The 17252-nt window shown below is 33.3% G+C and overlaps 1 protein-coding gene across 1 annotated transcript; it reads right to left on the bottom strand.

Annotated features, from left to right (window-relative positions):
- Positions 1-3875: 3875 nt before the first annotated feature.
- On the bottom strand, positions 3876-5767 carry LOC107760333 (pathogenesis-related protein STH-2-like). Its single transcript, XM_016578365.2, has 2 exons — positions 5488-5767; positions 3876-4386 (listed from the first exon to the last, which is right to left on the bottom strand). The coding sequence occupies exons 1-2, from the start codon at positions 5669-5671 to the stop codon at positions 4088-4090; spliced, it is 483 nt and encodes a 160-aa protein (XP_016433851.1). The 5' UTR covers positions 5672-5767; the 3' UTR covers positions 3876-4087.
- Between the last annotated feature and the right edge of the window lie 11485 nt (positions 5768-17252).

Here is a 17252-nt window from a genome sequence, read left to right as displayed (position 1 = left end):
AATCAATCTTTGATCAAAGGTGAAGCCGAGCGAGGGAGCGACGACAGCACGAGGCTTACCTTCTTTCCAACCATTTAACACCAAGGGAAGTGCTTTCTCAATAAAAGCATATTATCACCTTTTTTTTCCACCATCAATAAAGGATAATTGCTCTTTCCAAAACATAAGGGAGCTCACTTTCCCTTCTCATTTCTTCCCTCCATTTCCCATTCACTGAACTTTAATCTGAACAAATATTTAACCAAAAATCTTTCATTTGAATTCTTTTATTCATCTAATAATTTGCATTTGTCTTGACATTATTATAACACTCATAATTATCACTACAAGTCTACAAGAACATATGTCGTCTGAATCCGTGGACTTTTCTCTATTTTTTTGTTTCGTTACATAAGATTATTATCGTATATGTGGAAGAAAAAATCACACGTACGTGATGTCGTTTCAATTTTTTCCTCCGTCTTCTATCTTTCTCTAAAATTTCTTTTAGGTGCGGGTACTGCACATGTAAATATCCCTTTCCGAAATTTATAACAAGTTTTGGTTTTAGTACAAGCACTTGATAAGTAAAACATCGATCCTAAGTTGCTATTCCATTATTCAAAGTTGTCTTCATGTCATGTCCTCGCTAGAATTATTAAAGTAAGTTTGAATTATCTTATTTTTACTGCTCCTTTCATTTCAAGTTATGTGAATATATTTTTTTTTTTAATCCGTGCCAAAAAGAATGACATTTTTCTATATTTAACGTACAATAATTTACCTTTATATAATAATTTATAGTCATACAAAATATATGTTTCTCATTTTACACCACAAGTTCAAAAGTCTTCTCTTGCTTCTTAAAATACTTTATATATATATATTACTAGTTTCTATGTACGTGCGTTGCACGTAAATTTTTAATTAATTATTTATATAGTACAACAAATTAAATCTTTAAAGTGCTATATACAAGTAGAATGATTGGCAACCTATATCTTATTTATTTGCTTGGCATATTCATTTCTATTAACTAAGATAACTTTTCAATCATGTATTTTGAATAACTTATACTTTTATTTAATAATAAAAATATATCTTTTATTAAGCAATTTTCAGTACTACTATTACCATCGGGCATGAAACCAATTGATCTAGAGAAGGACCAAGTCATCTCTAATTGTATGTTCATACCAATTTTAAGGCCTAAAGTCATTATATGTTGAATTTGTTCTTGCTCGCATACTTTTTTAGCCGTTTATTTAATACTATAAATTTGATTTTACCAAGATACATTTAGAGTCTATATTCTCAGTAATTTTGAAATTAATGGTAGTACTCACTGAAAAATTACCTTGAAAAATTATGTTTTTCGGTTGAATGGTTCATCGGCGTACATTTATATTTAGAAAGCTCATGACAACTATTTTGATCATGTGACGCTTTACTACTGGTGCTTCACCCCAAATTATTAATTTGATTATCTTGTCAATTTAGTATCATCACTCTGCTTTTACATATTTGTGAGTTATTAAAAAGATTTATCAAATCTTGAGTGAGTCGTCCAACCCCTGGTAAAACTGTTATTATTAAATTACTTGTTGATATCGCTAACGCTATCATACCTCTTGATTTTGCAAGTAAAGCAAGATGTCGGAATATTTTTTAGTTTCTTCAAGTCATCAGCAAAGAACAAGCTTACTCTGATAGAGTCAACTTTTTACAATAATCTTGAAAACATACTCTTGATAAGAGTTTAGTTTGGATTGTGCACTGAATTTTTTCGCATGTACGTTTATGGACTTTTTTTTTAGTTTATTTTTTTATATTCTGATGAAATATATCATTCAGCCTCTGATCGAGTTTAGGTGTATTATATTTGTCTACTCTATTGCTCGTACTCTCTAAGAAATGTTTAATGCCTTTTACCATGCATTAATTATAAATTAATTATTAAATGAATTGTATCCTTCTAATTTCTAACGTCGTTTTAATATGTTTTCATAATATGTTCCCACAACTTTCTAACATCGGTTCATCTAAGTATTCTAAAATGCTATTATCTGATTCTATTACCCATCTTTCTTTTGCAGTTTTTTTAAATGTTCTTATATTGTATTCTATTAATAATAAGTAAGTCTTTAACTTAAAAGGGCATAATAGCTTAAATTTAAAAATAATACAGTAATGATACTCTCAGTGAGCATGGTTCGACTTATACTATGTGATGTCAAATAATTTATCAAAATTTTAATATTTTGTTAGAATTATATATGTGTTACGTAATGAGTAATACAGTAAAATTGACTATTGAATATAAATATTTTACCCAATTATTAATTCAATCTCAAGATTTGTAATGAAAAATTAATATTGGAGTACTGCACTCTATTTTAACAATCTTTGTTAATCTAAGAAGATGATTTCTCATGTTATAATTTCAATCTTCTCCTTTTCTTTCCTTAAAATTAACAATCTATCGGTGGTTTCAAATAATTAATTTTTTTTAGTAAATGGTATATATCTTCTTCTCTTTTTTTTCATCCATTTTTCGCGTTTTCCTTCATGGTGTGCTTACTAACAATCTTATATTCTCTTGACAAATCTACTGTTATTATCTAAACATCTCCAAATACCATATACCATCTAAAAAGAAGCAAGATAAACCTAGGGGAGACTTACCTCTAATATATTTCCCCAATTAAAAGAGAAACGCAAAAAGAAAAAGAAAAAAAGCCTTTGAAATCTAAATAACACTGCCATATTCAGAGTTGCCACATTGGTCTAAGGAAAATTTGTATTTTTATTACACTAAATATCACAATTGTAGTCAAATAACAATTTTTAGTAGATTATTAGTGGAACTAAAAGTCCTAAGCATTGAGTAAAATTTAAATTATTACATTTTTATTCAACACGGAATTACATATTTAATTAAATAAACTCTATTATAAATTCCAATATAAATTTTGAAAAAGTTTGTTATTAGTTAACTTTAGAGCTTTAAATATTATAATTTTACCCTACATGGAGTTATTTATACATATAAGAAAAAACTTTAGCTTTCGAAGATTATAAAATTAGTTAGTTACAATTTTTGACTCGACAATAATAATAACTTGTTTTACTTTACGATATTTTCTTTGATCATTTTATTATTTTAGTTATCAGATTAATTTTTGCTCTATCAAAAGTAAAATTAAATAAACGAAAACCTAAAATAACACTATAAAAGCACCTGAAAGACCCAACGCATGACTAACCTAGTTTTGAATAAAAAGTCTATTTCATCTGAAAGAACTAAATTCTGTTAGAATTTGATTTATATTCTTTTGACAAAAGTAATTCACAAATATATTGTTAAGAATAATGTCAAACAAAATATTTTTGTCCATCAATTCGTTATGATGGAGAATATGAAATAGTGTCTTCTTTTACAAAAGTATTTGACTCCTCCTTTTGCTAAATGGATTCGAGTTAAATTAGTAATAAAATAATATATTGCGTTTCAAATTAAATTAGTGATAATTTTTTTAAGAAGTAGTATATCCTAAGAGATACGATCTCTGTCCCAAAAATAATTATAATAATAAAAAACCTAAGTGTTCCTAGAGGTATTAAGTTTAGGTAAAAGGTTCATATGCTAATGTGTAATATTATATATGTCCTAAAGCTAATAGGATTATAAGGCATATATCTCCTAAAGCTAATAGAATTCCGGTTATGCCCTTTAATTGTGAGTTATTATGCATAATATTATAAGGTTATTCTTGTAAACCAAGATTGTATTCATGCATGCTTTTATAATAATATAGATATAGATGATATGAATATAATAGAAGAATTAACCTAAATAGCCGCTCACTCAATGCGTAAAAGTATTCGGCGAATATATAAATATGTCTAATCCATGTATAATATATGTGTAACCGTATATGATCAATGTATACCAGCTAAGAAAAGTAATAATCCGCCCGGCTATTTGTGTAATGATCTCATAATAATACCTCAAGAAATCACGGGATAATTAAAGTAGACAACTTCAAGCCAAAATGCCAAAAATTAATTAAACTTGGAACTTTTGAAGAGTTGATAAAACTATAAATTAAGCATAGGAAGAAGGATTAGCAAGGAGATATGCTTCAACAGCCTTGAAAAGTTCCACAGCTTTCTCTTCACCTTCTTTAATCTCCTTTTCCTTTACCACAAAATCATCTTTGGTATGGTAGTTGCTTATTGTCTTGCAAATACAGCCTCCATTTTCAGATCCCTCAAAACTAACAACGTACGAAATGTATTCCAGATTTTCTCCTAGAACTTCTCCTTCGATCAATGAATACTTTATTACCATGTTCTTGTCGTCGACGACATGGATCTTGTGTTTCAAGTACTTTATCGGATATCCTGCCATTTTCAAAATAAAGAAGATTAATTAATGTTCCTTTTTTTTTTTTTAAATTCCCGGCTGTTACCCTTGGGTACTGGGTAACCTGCTCATTGTGCAATAGCTCGTAAACCATACAAAGGAGATGTAAATTACTCTAGACAAGCGTAATGCGACGAACTCTGACTGAGGAGGCGGCCGTGAGAGGGAAATAGCCGCACAATAGTACTATATTTCGTTTATTATTCTATTTTTTAGATGTTGGAGAAGTTATAATATCGGATTTACCTATTCAACTTCCAGCTTAGTTTTGTCCTTTTATAATATCGGATTTATCTTTTCAACTTCCAGCTTAGTTTTGTCCTTTCAATATATCATATAAAATTTACAGTAACTAATGTCATCATCACGTAAAGGCGCCATGAAAATATTTCACTTTTAGGAAGCTAAGGTATTGTCACCTTTTCTCATTAATAAAATGATGGCCGGTGATTATCTAAAAAGTTGATTATTACACTAACGAATACTAACATAAATGAGTTCTTCATTGTATGAATAAAGATCACCACAACATATGAAATTAGAACCAGGAGCGAGTGCAGCTTAATTATTGGCTATGATTTATCTGAACTCAAAATTTTCGATACCGAATGTAGATATATATGTAAAAACTTATTAAAATCTCAATAAAAATTAAATTTGAACCACAATTTTAATATACAATGAGTTCAATATTGAAAATCTTAAAATTTAATTCTTTAAATTTAAATCTTGATTTTATCTCTAATTAGAACCACTTTAACTTTTTAAGGCTAATAAGACAACTCAGTGCCCGAAGACGTAAGGTCCAGAGAAGGCCGTACCTCAAAGGGTGTGATGTAGGCAACCTACCTGATGCAAGCATCAATGGCTAATTCCACGGGTCGAACTCGTGACTTATAGATTACACAATTTTTGCCGTTGCTCCAAGGTTTGTAAGGCTAACAAAACTAAAAAAAATTAGCCATAAATTTTTAGCTTAAATAAAGTTTATTTTTTATTTCTTTCTCTAATCACTATGAAAATCAAGATTCTCGATTTGAAATAAATTAGTAAACTTAAAAGCTAAGAAGAAAAGTAACCTTCAACGAAGTTCATCTTCTTGATGCTTTCAGCACCGCCATCACCTTCAACAATCTCAATGTTTTTCACAGCTTTTGGCATCAACTTTGGTACTATATTTTCTGCATCAAGAACCAAAGCCTTGAAAACCCTAGCAGGATCAACTAGAGTTGCAATTTCTTGTGTATACGTGGTAACACCCATAAATATTTTTGCCTAAAATAAATGAGAAGATTAATTAATTTGAGCTAAAAGATAAAGTTTTTCAGTTGAGAAAGTTATTGAGCGTGTTGGTATAGTGAAATTTTAGATGGTATTTGTAGGAAAAATGAAGGGGGACTTTAGAGTTCAGTCAGCAAGTCCACTCATTCAATTTCAACATTCAAAGCACTCCATTTTGGACTTCCTTTATCCAATTTATAGATGTCCTTGTACGATCTTTGAATAGAGTTTTAGGTATTAAGTCACCCTAGAAAAATCAGATGAGAATTATGGATTAATGGTAAAGTTGTCTTCATATGACCTATAGGTCACGGGTTCGATCCCGTTGGATCAGCCGCTGATGCTTGCATCCATAGTAGGTGCCTACATCACACCCCTTGAGGTGTAGCCTTTCTCCAAATTTTGCGTGAACACGAGTTCTTCATGACTGGTCAAGCACGCCTAGAATATAGTATGAGGGATCATAGTGAGATCCTAAGTCAAGCTTATTTAGAACAATGTTGACAATTCTGAAAATCCTAGTATTTGATATAGAGAGGACGTTGACTAGATAGAATACAAAGTTTAGGTAAAAAAAAAAATTCTTTTGGAACTCATTTTTTTTTTCGAATAAAAATGCATATATTATTGCAAGCAGTAAGAGGAAACTTAGGAAGTATTATTACAGATGGGAACCGATGTAGGCATTCTTTTGGAATTTGATTGTGAAACTCAGATTTTTGTAGCTATTAAAACATATCATTAAGACCGAAATAAAAGATTATAGTCAAATTATTCTTAAATATAAAATTTATCCTTTTTTTGTGTGAACTAATATGAAAATAGTGTCACATAAGTTAAATTATGTCGGGAGAATATAAATCGATAGCACCTTAGATATTCTAGGCTTTTACTTTTCTATGTCTTTTAGTCTCTATTTTTCTTTTCATCATCACACCCCTTATAAAAATGACGGTCATGTACAAAAAGCATCTCGCATTATTCATGCAAGATCTGAAGAAGCTGCACCCTAAGAGGTTAATATAGATAGCCTAATGAAAGTACTAAAGGCCGCTTCATGTTATGTCGAGGAAGAGGCAAACCCGAAAATAAAAAAGATAAAGAACACCAAATTTTAATGTGAAAAAACATTCAAATCAAAGGTAAAAACCACGGGATCACAAAGATCCAAAAATTTCTACTTTAATAATAAGAGAGTTACAAAAGTTCTCCAAATTGGCAAGTGCCAAATACAGAGCAACAATAACAACAAGAGCAACGACAAAATCAATTGAAGAAAGAGGAGAAACCATAAAACTAGAGATGCTATTCAGGGCTCGAAATCAGATGCTACGCACCTCCAAATCCGATCTCGACCATTCAAATCAAAGATCAAGATGCTACGAACACTCAATCAAATTTCAGCCCGATCGAATGGTTAACGAATCAAAAAACGTAATTTAAAGTAGGCTAGTCGGAATAAAAATTTGCACCAAAATAAACAATTTTCTTCTCTCTTCACTCTTGATGAAAGCTCTCTCAAAAACCACTTTTATGTGCTTAAGTCTTTCAAATACTTGTACCAATGAGTATAGAATAATTCTCCAAGGTTGTCCTATTTATAGATAACGAGTGGTGCTTTATCTTAAAGCCAAAACCAACTCTAAATAGGAACAAAAATCGAATCCAATTCCAAATAGGAATGGAAATCAAAAGAGAATAAGATTAGGCTATTGGGTCTTTGGCTGGACAACAGTACCAACGACATGTGAAATATCTAGTCTAGTGCAAACCATAGCATACATTAAGCTACCAACGGCAGAAGAGTAAGGAATACGAGACATCTCTTTTTCTGTTCATTAGTACATGGACTCTGACATATACTCAGTTTAAAGTGTTTAGCAAGAGGAGTACTAATCACTTTTACATATGTCATATTGAACTTCTTGAGTATATTCTCAATGTATTGCTTTTGGGATAAAAATAACTCTTTTCTATCTCTGTGTTGGTGGATTTGAATGCCCGAGATTTTCTTTGCTGGCCCCAAGTCCTTCATCGCAAATAATTTTCTCAATTGCTTCTTAAAGACTATAATTCTGGATTTATTCTTGCCAATAATAAGCATATCATACACATAAAGCAATAAGATAATAAAATCATCATCAAAGAACTTTTAGAAAAATATACAGTCATCTGAAGAAGTTTTCTTGTACCCTTATTTTTCTACGACAGATTCAAAACTTCACATACTATTACCTTGGAGCTTGTTTCAATCCATAAAGGTTCTTTTTCAATTTGCAGACATAATTTTCTTTTCCCTTAGTTACAAAGCCGTAGGCTACTCTATATAAATCTACTCATCTAAATCACCATGAAGAAAAGCAGTCTTGACATCCATCTACTCAACCTCTAAATCTAGATTTGCGGCTAAGCCTAGAACCACATGAATAGAAGACATCTTCACAACAGGGGAGAAAATATCATCAAAGTCAACTCATTTCTTCTGGACAAAACCTTTAACAACTAACCTCTCCTTGTATCTAGGCGCAAATGTATGGTTATCTTGCTTTATTCTGAATATTCATTAATTAGATAAAGCTCTCTAATCTTTCGGCAGTTTCACTAACTCATATGTGCTATTCTCATGGAGTGACTTCATCTCATCTTCCATGGCATCATTATAACTCTCAGGTTCTCTCATTTCAGTCAAAAGTACATAGTCACCAGGAGGATAGCACATGGATTTTTGCTTCTCCTTTGTAGATCTTCTATGAGAGGTTTAAGAGCATTTGAAGTAGTTACCTGAGCAGGAATTGGTTATTGATTAACCATAACTTCATCAGTTGTAGCATCCATTCAATCTACACCATGATGATCATTTTGATCTTGATCAATATCTTCATTATTGTATTGGGTTCCTTCATGTGCAATAGGTGCCTTGGCAATAGAAATTGGATCAATATCAACTAAGCTCTCATTACTCTAAGAATAAATCTTCTCGGCTTTGTCAATATCTTCAATAATCTGGTCTTCAAAGAATATTGCATCACGACTTCTAATAAGTTTATTGTCAACTGGATCATAAAAATGATACACAAACTCATTTTGACCATAACTGATAAAGATGCACTACTTAGTTTTGACATCCAATTTCGATCTCTCATCTTTAGGAACATGCACACAAGCTTTACACCCAAAAACTCTCAGGTGATCATAAGAAACATCTTTGGCAAACTAAATTTTGTCTGAGACATCACCATCCAAAGCAACAGCAGGAGACAAATTGATAACATAAACAATAGTGTTAAGTGCTTCCGCCCAAAATGTATTTGGAAGTTTAGCCTCTAAAAGCAAGCATCTAACTCTCCCAACTAGAGTTCTATTCATCATTTATGCCAAACCATTCAATTGAGGCGTCTTGGGTAGAGTTTTCTTATGACAAATTTCTTGTTCCTTGCAATAGTTATTAAAGGGACCACAATATTCACCACCATTGTAAATGCTAATGCATTTTAATTTCTTCCCCGTCTGTCTCTCAGCTAAGACCTGAAATTCCTTAAATACGACGAGTGTTTGATCTTTGGATTTTAAAGGATACATCTAGAGATTGCAAAAATGATCATCAATGAAGGTCACAAAGTAAAGTGCACCACCTTTTTACTTTACTTTAAAGGGATCATACAAATCAGAGTGTACTAACTCCAATAATTCGGGCTTTCTTGAAGGAGGATGGCTATGAAAAGAATCCCTTTTCTGTTTGCCGGCTAAACAATGGATATATCTTTTCAGATTGCCTGTTTCTCTCCATAAAGCAAACTTTTCTTAGCCAAATGTGTAATCCCCCTCTCGCTTATATAACTCAATCTTCTGTGCCACAATTCTGATAAAGTATCACTTTCCACTAGATTTATGGGGTCATTAAGAATAGAGTCATGTGTCACATATAATTGAGATGACTTGACTCCTCGAGCCACTAATAATGAACCTTTGGTGAGCTTTCATTGGCCATTAAAGAGGGTATTATGGTAACCTTCATCGTCTAATCTTTCTGCGGAGATCATATTGAAAGGAAAGTTTAGAGCGTGCTTGACGTCTTAAAGAACTAATGTTGAACCATTATTAGTTTCAAATAAACTGTGCCAACACCAAACACCTTAACTTTACTGGCATTGCGCATCTTTAACACTCTAGAATCAATAGGAGTATAAGATGAGAAAAATTCTTTCCTTGGCACGACATGTGAAGTAGCTCTAGAATCTACTATCCAGCTCGTCTCATGAGATACCAAATTGATGATGTTTTCATCATAAGCAAAAAGAAGGTCATCTCGAACAATAGTAACAATATTGTTCTCGTTATTTTCAACTTTATTTCCTTCTCTAATGTCTTGCTTCAACTTGTGGCAAAATCTTTTGATATGTCCTTTCTTGCCACAATGGTTGCATGTAATATATGGTATTTGGACCTTGACTTACTTCTACTTTTACCTCTATTCCTCTAACTTCTTGTTTTATCTCTCCCCCGATCTTCTGTAACCAAGATATCTTCTTGTGAGGACGAACTTTGAGATTTTCTCCTTACTTCCTCATTCAACACACCAATCTTGGCATATTCCAAAGTTACTTTACCTCCAGGAACTGAATTTGTAAAAGAAACATGAAGAGTTTACCAAGACTCTGATAAAGTATTAAGAAGACAAAGTCCTTGTATCTCATCATCAAAATTAACTCTCATTCCAGACAGTTGATCAAGAACGCCTTGAATATTATTTATATGATCAAAGATAGAGCTGCCCTCCTTGTATTTAAAGGTCATTAATTGCTTTAGCAGGAACAACTTGTTGTTGAAGCATAAAGAGTCTCTAGCTTTTTCTACAATGATTTCGCATATGTCTCATTCACAATATGGTTGAGAACATTATCTTCAACCCATTATCATATATATCTACATACTTGTTGGTGCTCGAAATTCCAATCTTCATCAGATATACTCTCGGGTTTATGAGCTGCAAAAATGGGTAGATGCATCTTCTTCACGAACAACAAGTCTTTCATCTTGCTTCTCCAAATATTATAATTGCTCCCATTTAAACATACCATCTTTCTCATATTTGCCTCCATTCCGTAAAAGCCTGGATAAATAACCAAGGCTCTGATACCATTGTTATGTCAAGGAAGAGGCAAACCCGAAAATAAGAAGATAGAGAACACCAAATTTTAATATAAAAACCCTTCAAATCAAAAGTAAAAACCATGGGATCACAACGATCCAAAAACTCCACTATAATAATAAGAGGATTACAAAATTTCTCCAAATTGGCTATAGAACAAGTGCCAAAAATGGAGTAACAATAGCAACAAGAGCAACGACATCAATTGAAGAAAGAGGAAAAGCCACAAAACTAGAGCTGTTGTTTGGGGCTAAAAATCAGATGCTACAATACATCAAATCTGATCTTGACCATTCAAATAATATATCAAGATGCTACGAACATTCGGTCAAAATTTTAGCCCGATCCAACGATTAACAAATCAAAAAACATGATTTGAAGTTGGCTGGTTGGAATAAAAAACTGCAGCAAAACAAATACTTTTCTTCTCTATTCTCTCTTGATGAAAGCTCTCTCAAAAACCACTCTTATGTGCTTGAGTCTTTCAAAGACTTTTATCAATGAGTATAGAACAATTCTCTGAGGTTGTCCTATTTATAGATAATGAGTGGTGCTTTCTCTTAAAGCCAATACCAACGCTAAATAAGAATAAAAACTGAATCCAATTCCGAATAGGAATGAAAACCAAAAGAGAATAAAATTAGGCCATTGGGCCTTTGGCTGGACAACATGGGCATATACCCAACACCACGACCTATAGGTCACAAGGAGATAACTTTACTGTTGCTCAAAGGCTCCTTTCTCATATGTCCTATCTGATAAAAAAAATCTAAAGTCATCATCGTTAAATGTTAAATCGGATATTAAATATTCCATTATGAATAAATCCAGAACATTGGGTCTAGTAAATTAATAGTAATCATATTACGCGAAATGGGTGTAATTTTGTTTCGAGAGTCCATTACTCAAATGATCACTTAACTAGCTGAAATTACCTAGTAAAGTCATTTTTCTTTTATTTTTAACGAAAAAGTGACTTAACCATTTATATAGAACTTAGAAAATCTCTCAACTAGATTTTTCAAACTTTCGGTGACTAACTACTTAGTTTACCCTCTAAAATATCAACCTTTATTTTTTTTGTAATTTCTTTTTCAATATTATAATTTTTTGCTCTTTTTACTCTATATCATGGACTTACCTATAGAATAAATATTTTAGCAAAATTTTCAAAAATATATAAAGTATATTATAAATATACCTCTATATTAATGTATTTTTTTGTCATACATGAAATATATCCTTTAGAAGATTTTATTCTCTTTCACTCTCAATTGTTTAAATAAATATTTAATTTTCGATTGTTATTATCGAAAATATTCATACGAATTATTCTACTTATTAAATATTTTACTTTTGTCATTATTTTATTCATCAATTTCATGTGCTTAAACTCTTATTTATAATTAAAATACAATTTTCAATATAATGATAATAACAAGAAACTCGGTGTAATTTCACAAGTGGGGTATGAGGAGGGTAGTGAATATGAAACTTACTCCTATCTTAATAAGGTAGAGATGTTGTTTTCGATAGACCTTCAGTTCAAGAAAAATAAAAGATAAAAAAGTAATAGCAACAAATAGTAATAACAATAAGATAGTAGTAAAAAGTCAAAGCGAAAGAAACAACAGGTAATAATAGAAATCTACTGAATAAGAAAATACAAGACTACACTAATATTGTTGGTACTAAAAAGAAAAGTGTTTGTCTATCTATTAGCCCTCTACCCTTTCTTGACCTCCACACCCTTTTATAAAGGATCTTGTTCTCAGTAAGCTGAAGCATCGCCTTGTCTTGCCTAATCATCTCTCTCCAATACTTTTTTGGTGTACATCTACCTCTCCTCAAACCTACCAAGGCCAACCTCTCACACATCCTTACTGGTGTATTTGCATATCTCCGCTTCACATATCCGAATCATCTAAGCTTTATTTCCCGCATATTGTCCTCCACGGGAGGCCATTTCCACCTTGTCCTGAATATCTTTATTCTTAATCTTACTTGTCCTGGTATGTCCGTACATCTATCTCAACATTTCCATTTCTGCTACTTTCATGCTCTGGACTGGGAGTTTTTAACTGGCCATCACTTCGCCACATACAACATAGTCGGTCTAACCACCACTATATAGAATTCCTTTAAGTTTAGATGGTACATTCTTATCAAATAAAATACCGGATGCAAGCCTTTATTTCATCCACCCAGCTCCAATACGATGTATGACATCCTCGTCAATCTCTCTACTTCCGTGAATTACTAACCCGAGTTACTTCAAACTATCTCTCTTGGGGATGACTAGTGTATCAAGCCTCACATTTACGTCCGCTTCATTGGTCATGTCACTGGACTTACACTCCAAGTACTCTATCTTGGTCCTACTAAACTTGAAACCTTTAAACCCTAGAGTCGGTTTCTAATCTCTAGCCTTGCGTTCACACTGCCTCGCATCTCGTCAATCAAAATTATTTTGTCTGCAAATAAGATTCAATGGCATAATTTTTAAGATAATGTGATTTAAAAAATATTACTCATAGAAACAAGGTACGAGCGCGACGGACGTGTGTTAAGGCTAGTTAGATTATAGTTTAAATAAAAGGTGAATAGATTGGATTAGTTGTAGTAGCATTTGAAAGATTGAGCCAATTTTATCATAAAATTAAATGTCCAATCATAATTTATCCAATTCAAAGTTTAAATGATTGTGCATTAACCCCAAAATATATTCTCTTATAAATCGTTATAAATAGAATTGTATTTAAGGTGAATATCTATCTTTTAGAGAGTTTTTGGAGTTTGTTACCTTGTTATTAAGTCAACTTTTTCCTATAAATAGAAGGATTTTATCCCATTGTAATTTATTGTTAATCAATAAGAATTTTCTCTCTCTACTTTTCTCTGCAATATTCTTATTCTTTTATTGTTTTATAACACGTTATGAAAAAAAAATATGATAAACTCTTTTTGCGGAGGAGAAGTGTTCATTGTCTGTGATTAGGTATATTTTCAATCCCTCATGAGTTTTGTGGCTTATATGGCTTAAATTATATGACAATCTCTGACGGATTTAAATCGCTTAAAGTATATACAACTCTTAGTTGTAAAGTATCACATGCTAAGTACAATTTTTGCATATGATAATATGTATCTTGCTATAACTATAAGCATGATAATGTGATAGCAAGAATTTTTACCTGTATGGAGATATTGAAAAGGCCATTCCACAATATTATATGAAGACATTACATATCTATCAAGAATGATGATTTCAAGGTGCAACATATTCGTTCAAGTTCCACTACTAGAAATTCGGAAAAAAGCGACCGCAAAAAGCGACCAGAGTTGGTCGCTATTGGGCTAAAAAGCGACCAAAAAGCGACCAAAAGGGCCTGGTAGCTATATTGATGGTCCCTTTTATTTAGAGACCAAAGTTGGTCGCTAATTAGCGACCAACTTTGGTCTCTAAGCTAAATGGACCAATTTTTCCGGATATTGACTATAGAGACCAACTTTGGTCGCTTTATAATTTAATAATATAAATTTGGCGACCAAAGTTGGTCTCTAAATATAAAATACATTTTTTATTTATTTATATTAATCATTAAAAAGCGACCAACTTTGGTCTCTAATCCAAATATTATATTTTAAAATCTGGAAACTAGAGACCAATGTTGGTCGCTTTTCTATTCAATTATTTATTTATTTTATTAAACTAGAGACCAACTTTGGTCCCTAAATACATGAATTTAATTTATTTTTTAAATATTAGCGACCAACTTTGGTCGCTATATCAGCAGAAATTTTATTTTTTTAATGAAATAGCGAGCAAGTTTGGTCGCTTTTTGTAGAAATCTGGGTAAATAGCGACCAACGTTGGTTGCTATTCTCCAGAAAATTAGTTTTTTTAACATGAAAAGCGACCAAATAGAGACCAACTTTGGTCGCTTTTCTGTGTATTATTTTGGCAGAAACTGCCTGTTTTGGCAGCTACACCACCTGCCAGTCATACCAAAACCCTAACAAGCAACAACAACAACAATTCAAACAACAATTCCAATAACAATACCAAACAACAACCCAACAACAACAACAACAACACAAAAACAACATTAAAAGCTACATTAAAACCAAGAAAGTGTAAATTTCAATAGAACTACCAAACTAAGTTAACTCTTATTACAACCCAATGGAAAATAAATTGTATTTGTCTAGTTCAAATTGTCTAAAATTCATTCATTGTTTGGTACATCATTATCATCACCGTCTGTTGAAATTTCATCATCATCACGGTATTGAGAAGGGTCTACTTGTCGATGACGGGAAGAATTATCACGGGGAGGACGGGAGGAATGGCCACTTGGAGGACGGGACGAACGAGCACGGGGACGGGCAGTCTCTGGCGATGATGGCCGAGACCGGGGAATCGAAAAAGATCCAGCTAAGAGATTTTTGATCTACTCTTGCATGCTCTGGCACTGAGCGACCATGCCAATATACTGAGCATCTCTAAGCTTTTCTCTTTCCTTGGATGCTTCTAGCTCGGATGTGAGCTTTGTCACAGTCTCCCGCATAGCGGAGAGGCTCTCCCCATCAAGTTGCTCGGCTTGAGAGGAAGTCCTTATTCCTTTCATTCCACACCTATAGCGATGGAATGTCTTAGTAGGAAAGTCGTATACCTTCCCCCATTTTGGACCGCATGCAGCCCGCGTCCATAGTCTTTCAACATCCACGACCGAAAGTTGGAATGGCGCGCCCGACTCATTAGGTGGCTGGCTGCGTATGAATTCCTCAGCTTCAACTCTGAAGCGATCCTATAAGAAAAAGTAAATTGAATTAGTATTTCAAAATTTATATAAAAGTAAATGAAAATACTTAATGAAAAGTGAAAACTTACATGTACAGTCGAGGCACGTCCCTCGACCCACCTTTCTTGATCTGTTTCTTTCTTCTTCTTCACAATATGAGTCTCCCTGAATAGCTCATCTTGGTTCATCGGATGGCCCAACTTCTTTTCCTGAAAACTCATAAATTTTAATTAATAAATAGAATAGATATACTTTGAAAATTAAAATAAATTAAGCAATTACGTACCATTCTTCTTTTTATTATCCCCTGGCTGACCGCACCTCCAGTGTGCAATGATCCTCCCTTCTCAGATGCGCGAGCTTTCTTTCCCTTTTCGCTCTTCTGTAAGAACTCTGCAGTAAGCCATTGCCTTTGCAAATCATCCCAAAACTCCTGAAGCAACCAGCCAGGCTTCTGGTTCAGCTGTCTAGCTATGGAGAAAGAATGCGACAACCACTTGCGAGCTTTGAGATTAAAATTTGCAGCCACGTCCGCGCTATACTGGTGTTCCCATACACACTTGCTCTGTATTTCAAAAGTTAAATATTATATGGAAATATCATAAATATAAATAATTATACTGCTTAAAAGAACATTTATACCTTAAATTCATTGAAAATTGCCTCTTTCAGTGAGAATGGGAATTCACGCCAAGACGCATAAGGGGCATCATAAAGCTTTCTGGTTGCTTTGGTGATTATCCTCGTAGTAATATTACTCGGGAGGAACCTGCAATTTAATAAATAAAACAAATTAATATCTTAGTAAAAACTGTACAAAAAATAAACATAAAAATAACAAATAACTCTTACCCATCACCCTCAGGGACTATGATGATCCTGCCATACTGATCATAATGCACCTCCTCGTCAGAAGCAGTAGCAGCATCAGCATCATCGTCTGAAACATGTGTATCAGAGGCATGTGTGGAAGGAGTAGGGGGTCAGAGCTACTATTCCGCAAGCGAAGGCCTCCAATAGGTGGAGTCGCTGATGACGATAGATGTGATCCCTGTGACTGGGACATAGCTGCACGGGTCGCAAGTGGTTGTGATACTGACTGTTGTGACCCGAGTGGCTGTGACCCGACTGGCTGTGACACTGATGGCTGTGATCTATGTGGCTGTGACATGGATCGATGCGATCCATGTGATGTTGTTGGGTGGGATCCACGTGGTAGTGAGGTAAGTGGATTGTATGTTGGACGCACAGCCCGATGGCCCTGTGAAGAAACACCCGAGGTCTGCACGAAGGTGTAGAGCTGGTGATGCTGTGGCAGCTCAGTATAGCCATGGGGTAGAGGCTGTGGCATAGTGATAGGTAAATCAGAAGATGGTGGAAAAGATTGATGAGTAGTATCTTCTACCCTCCTCTTTTGCTTCCTAGCCTTTTCTCGACCCCTAGAACCACTATCTTCATTGTTACCTCGACCCTTGCCTGTCATCTGCATAATATAATACATATTTTGATTGAAACATATAAGGAAACTATCTATAAATGAGAGTTATCGAAGAAACCAACTTTTAAAGCTCATAGACGTATTCTTCCTCGTCAGAGAATTCTTCTTCCT

This window comes from Nicotiana tabacum, chromosome 20, assembly GCF_000715075.1.
Source record: "Nicotiana tabacum cultivar K326 chromosome 20, ASM71507v2, whole genome shotgun sequence".
NCBI classification, from domain to species: domain Eukaryota; kingdom Viridiplantae; phylum Streptophyta; class Magnoliopsida; order Solanales; family Solanaceae; genus Nicotiana; species Nicotiana tabacum.
This window is presented reverse-complemented; position numbering and strand designations above follow the sequence as displayed.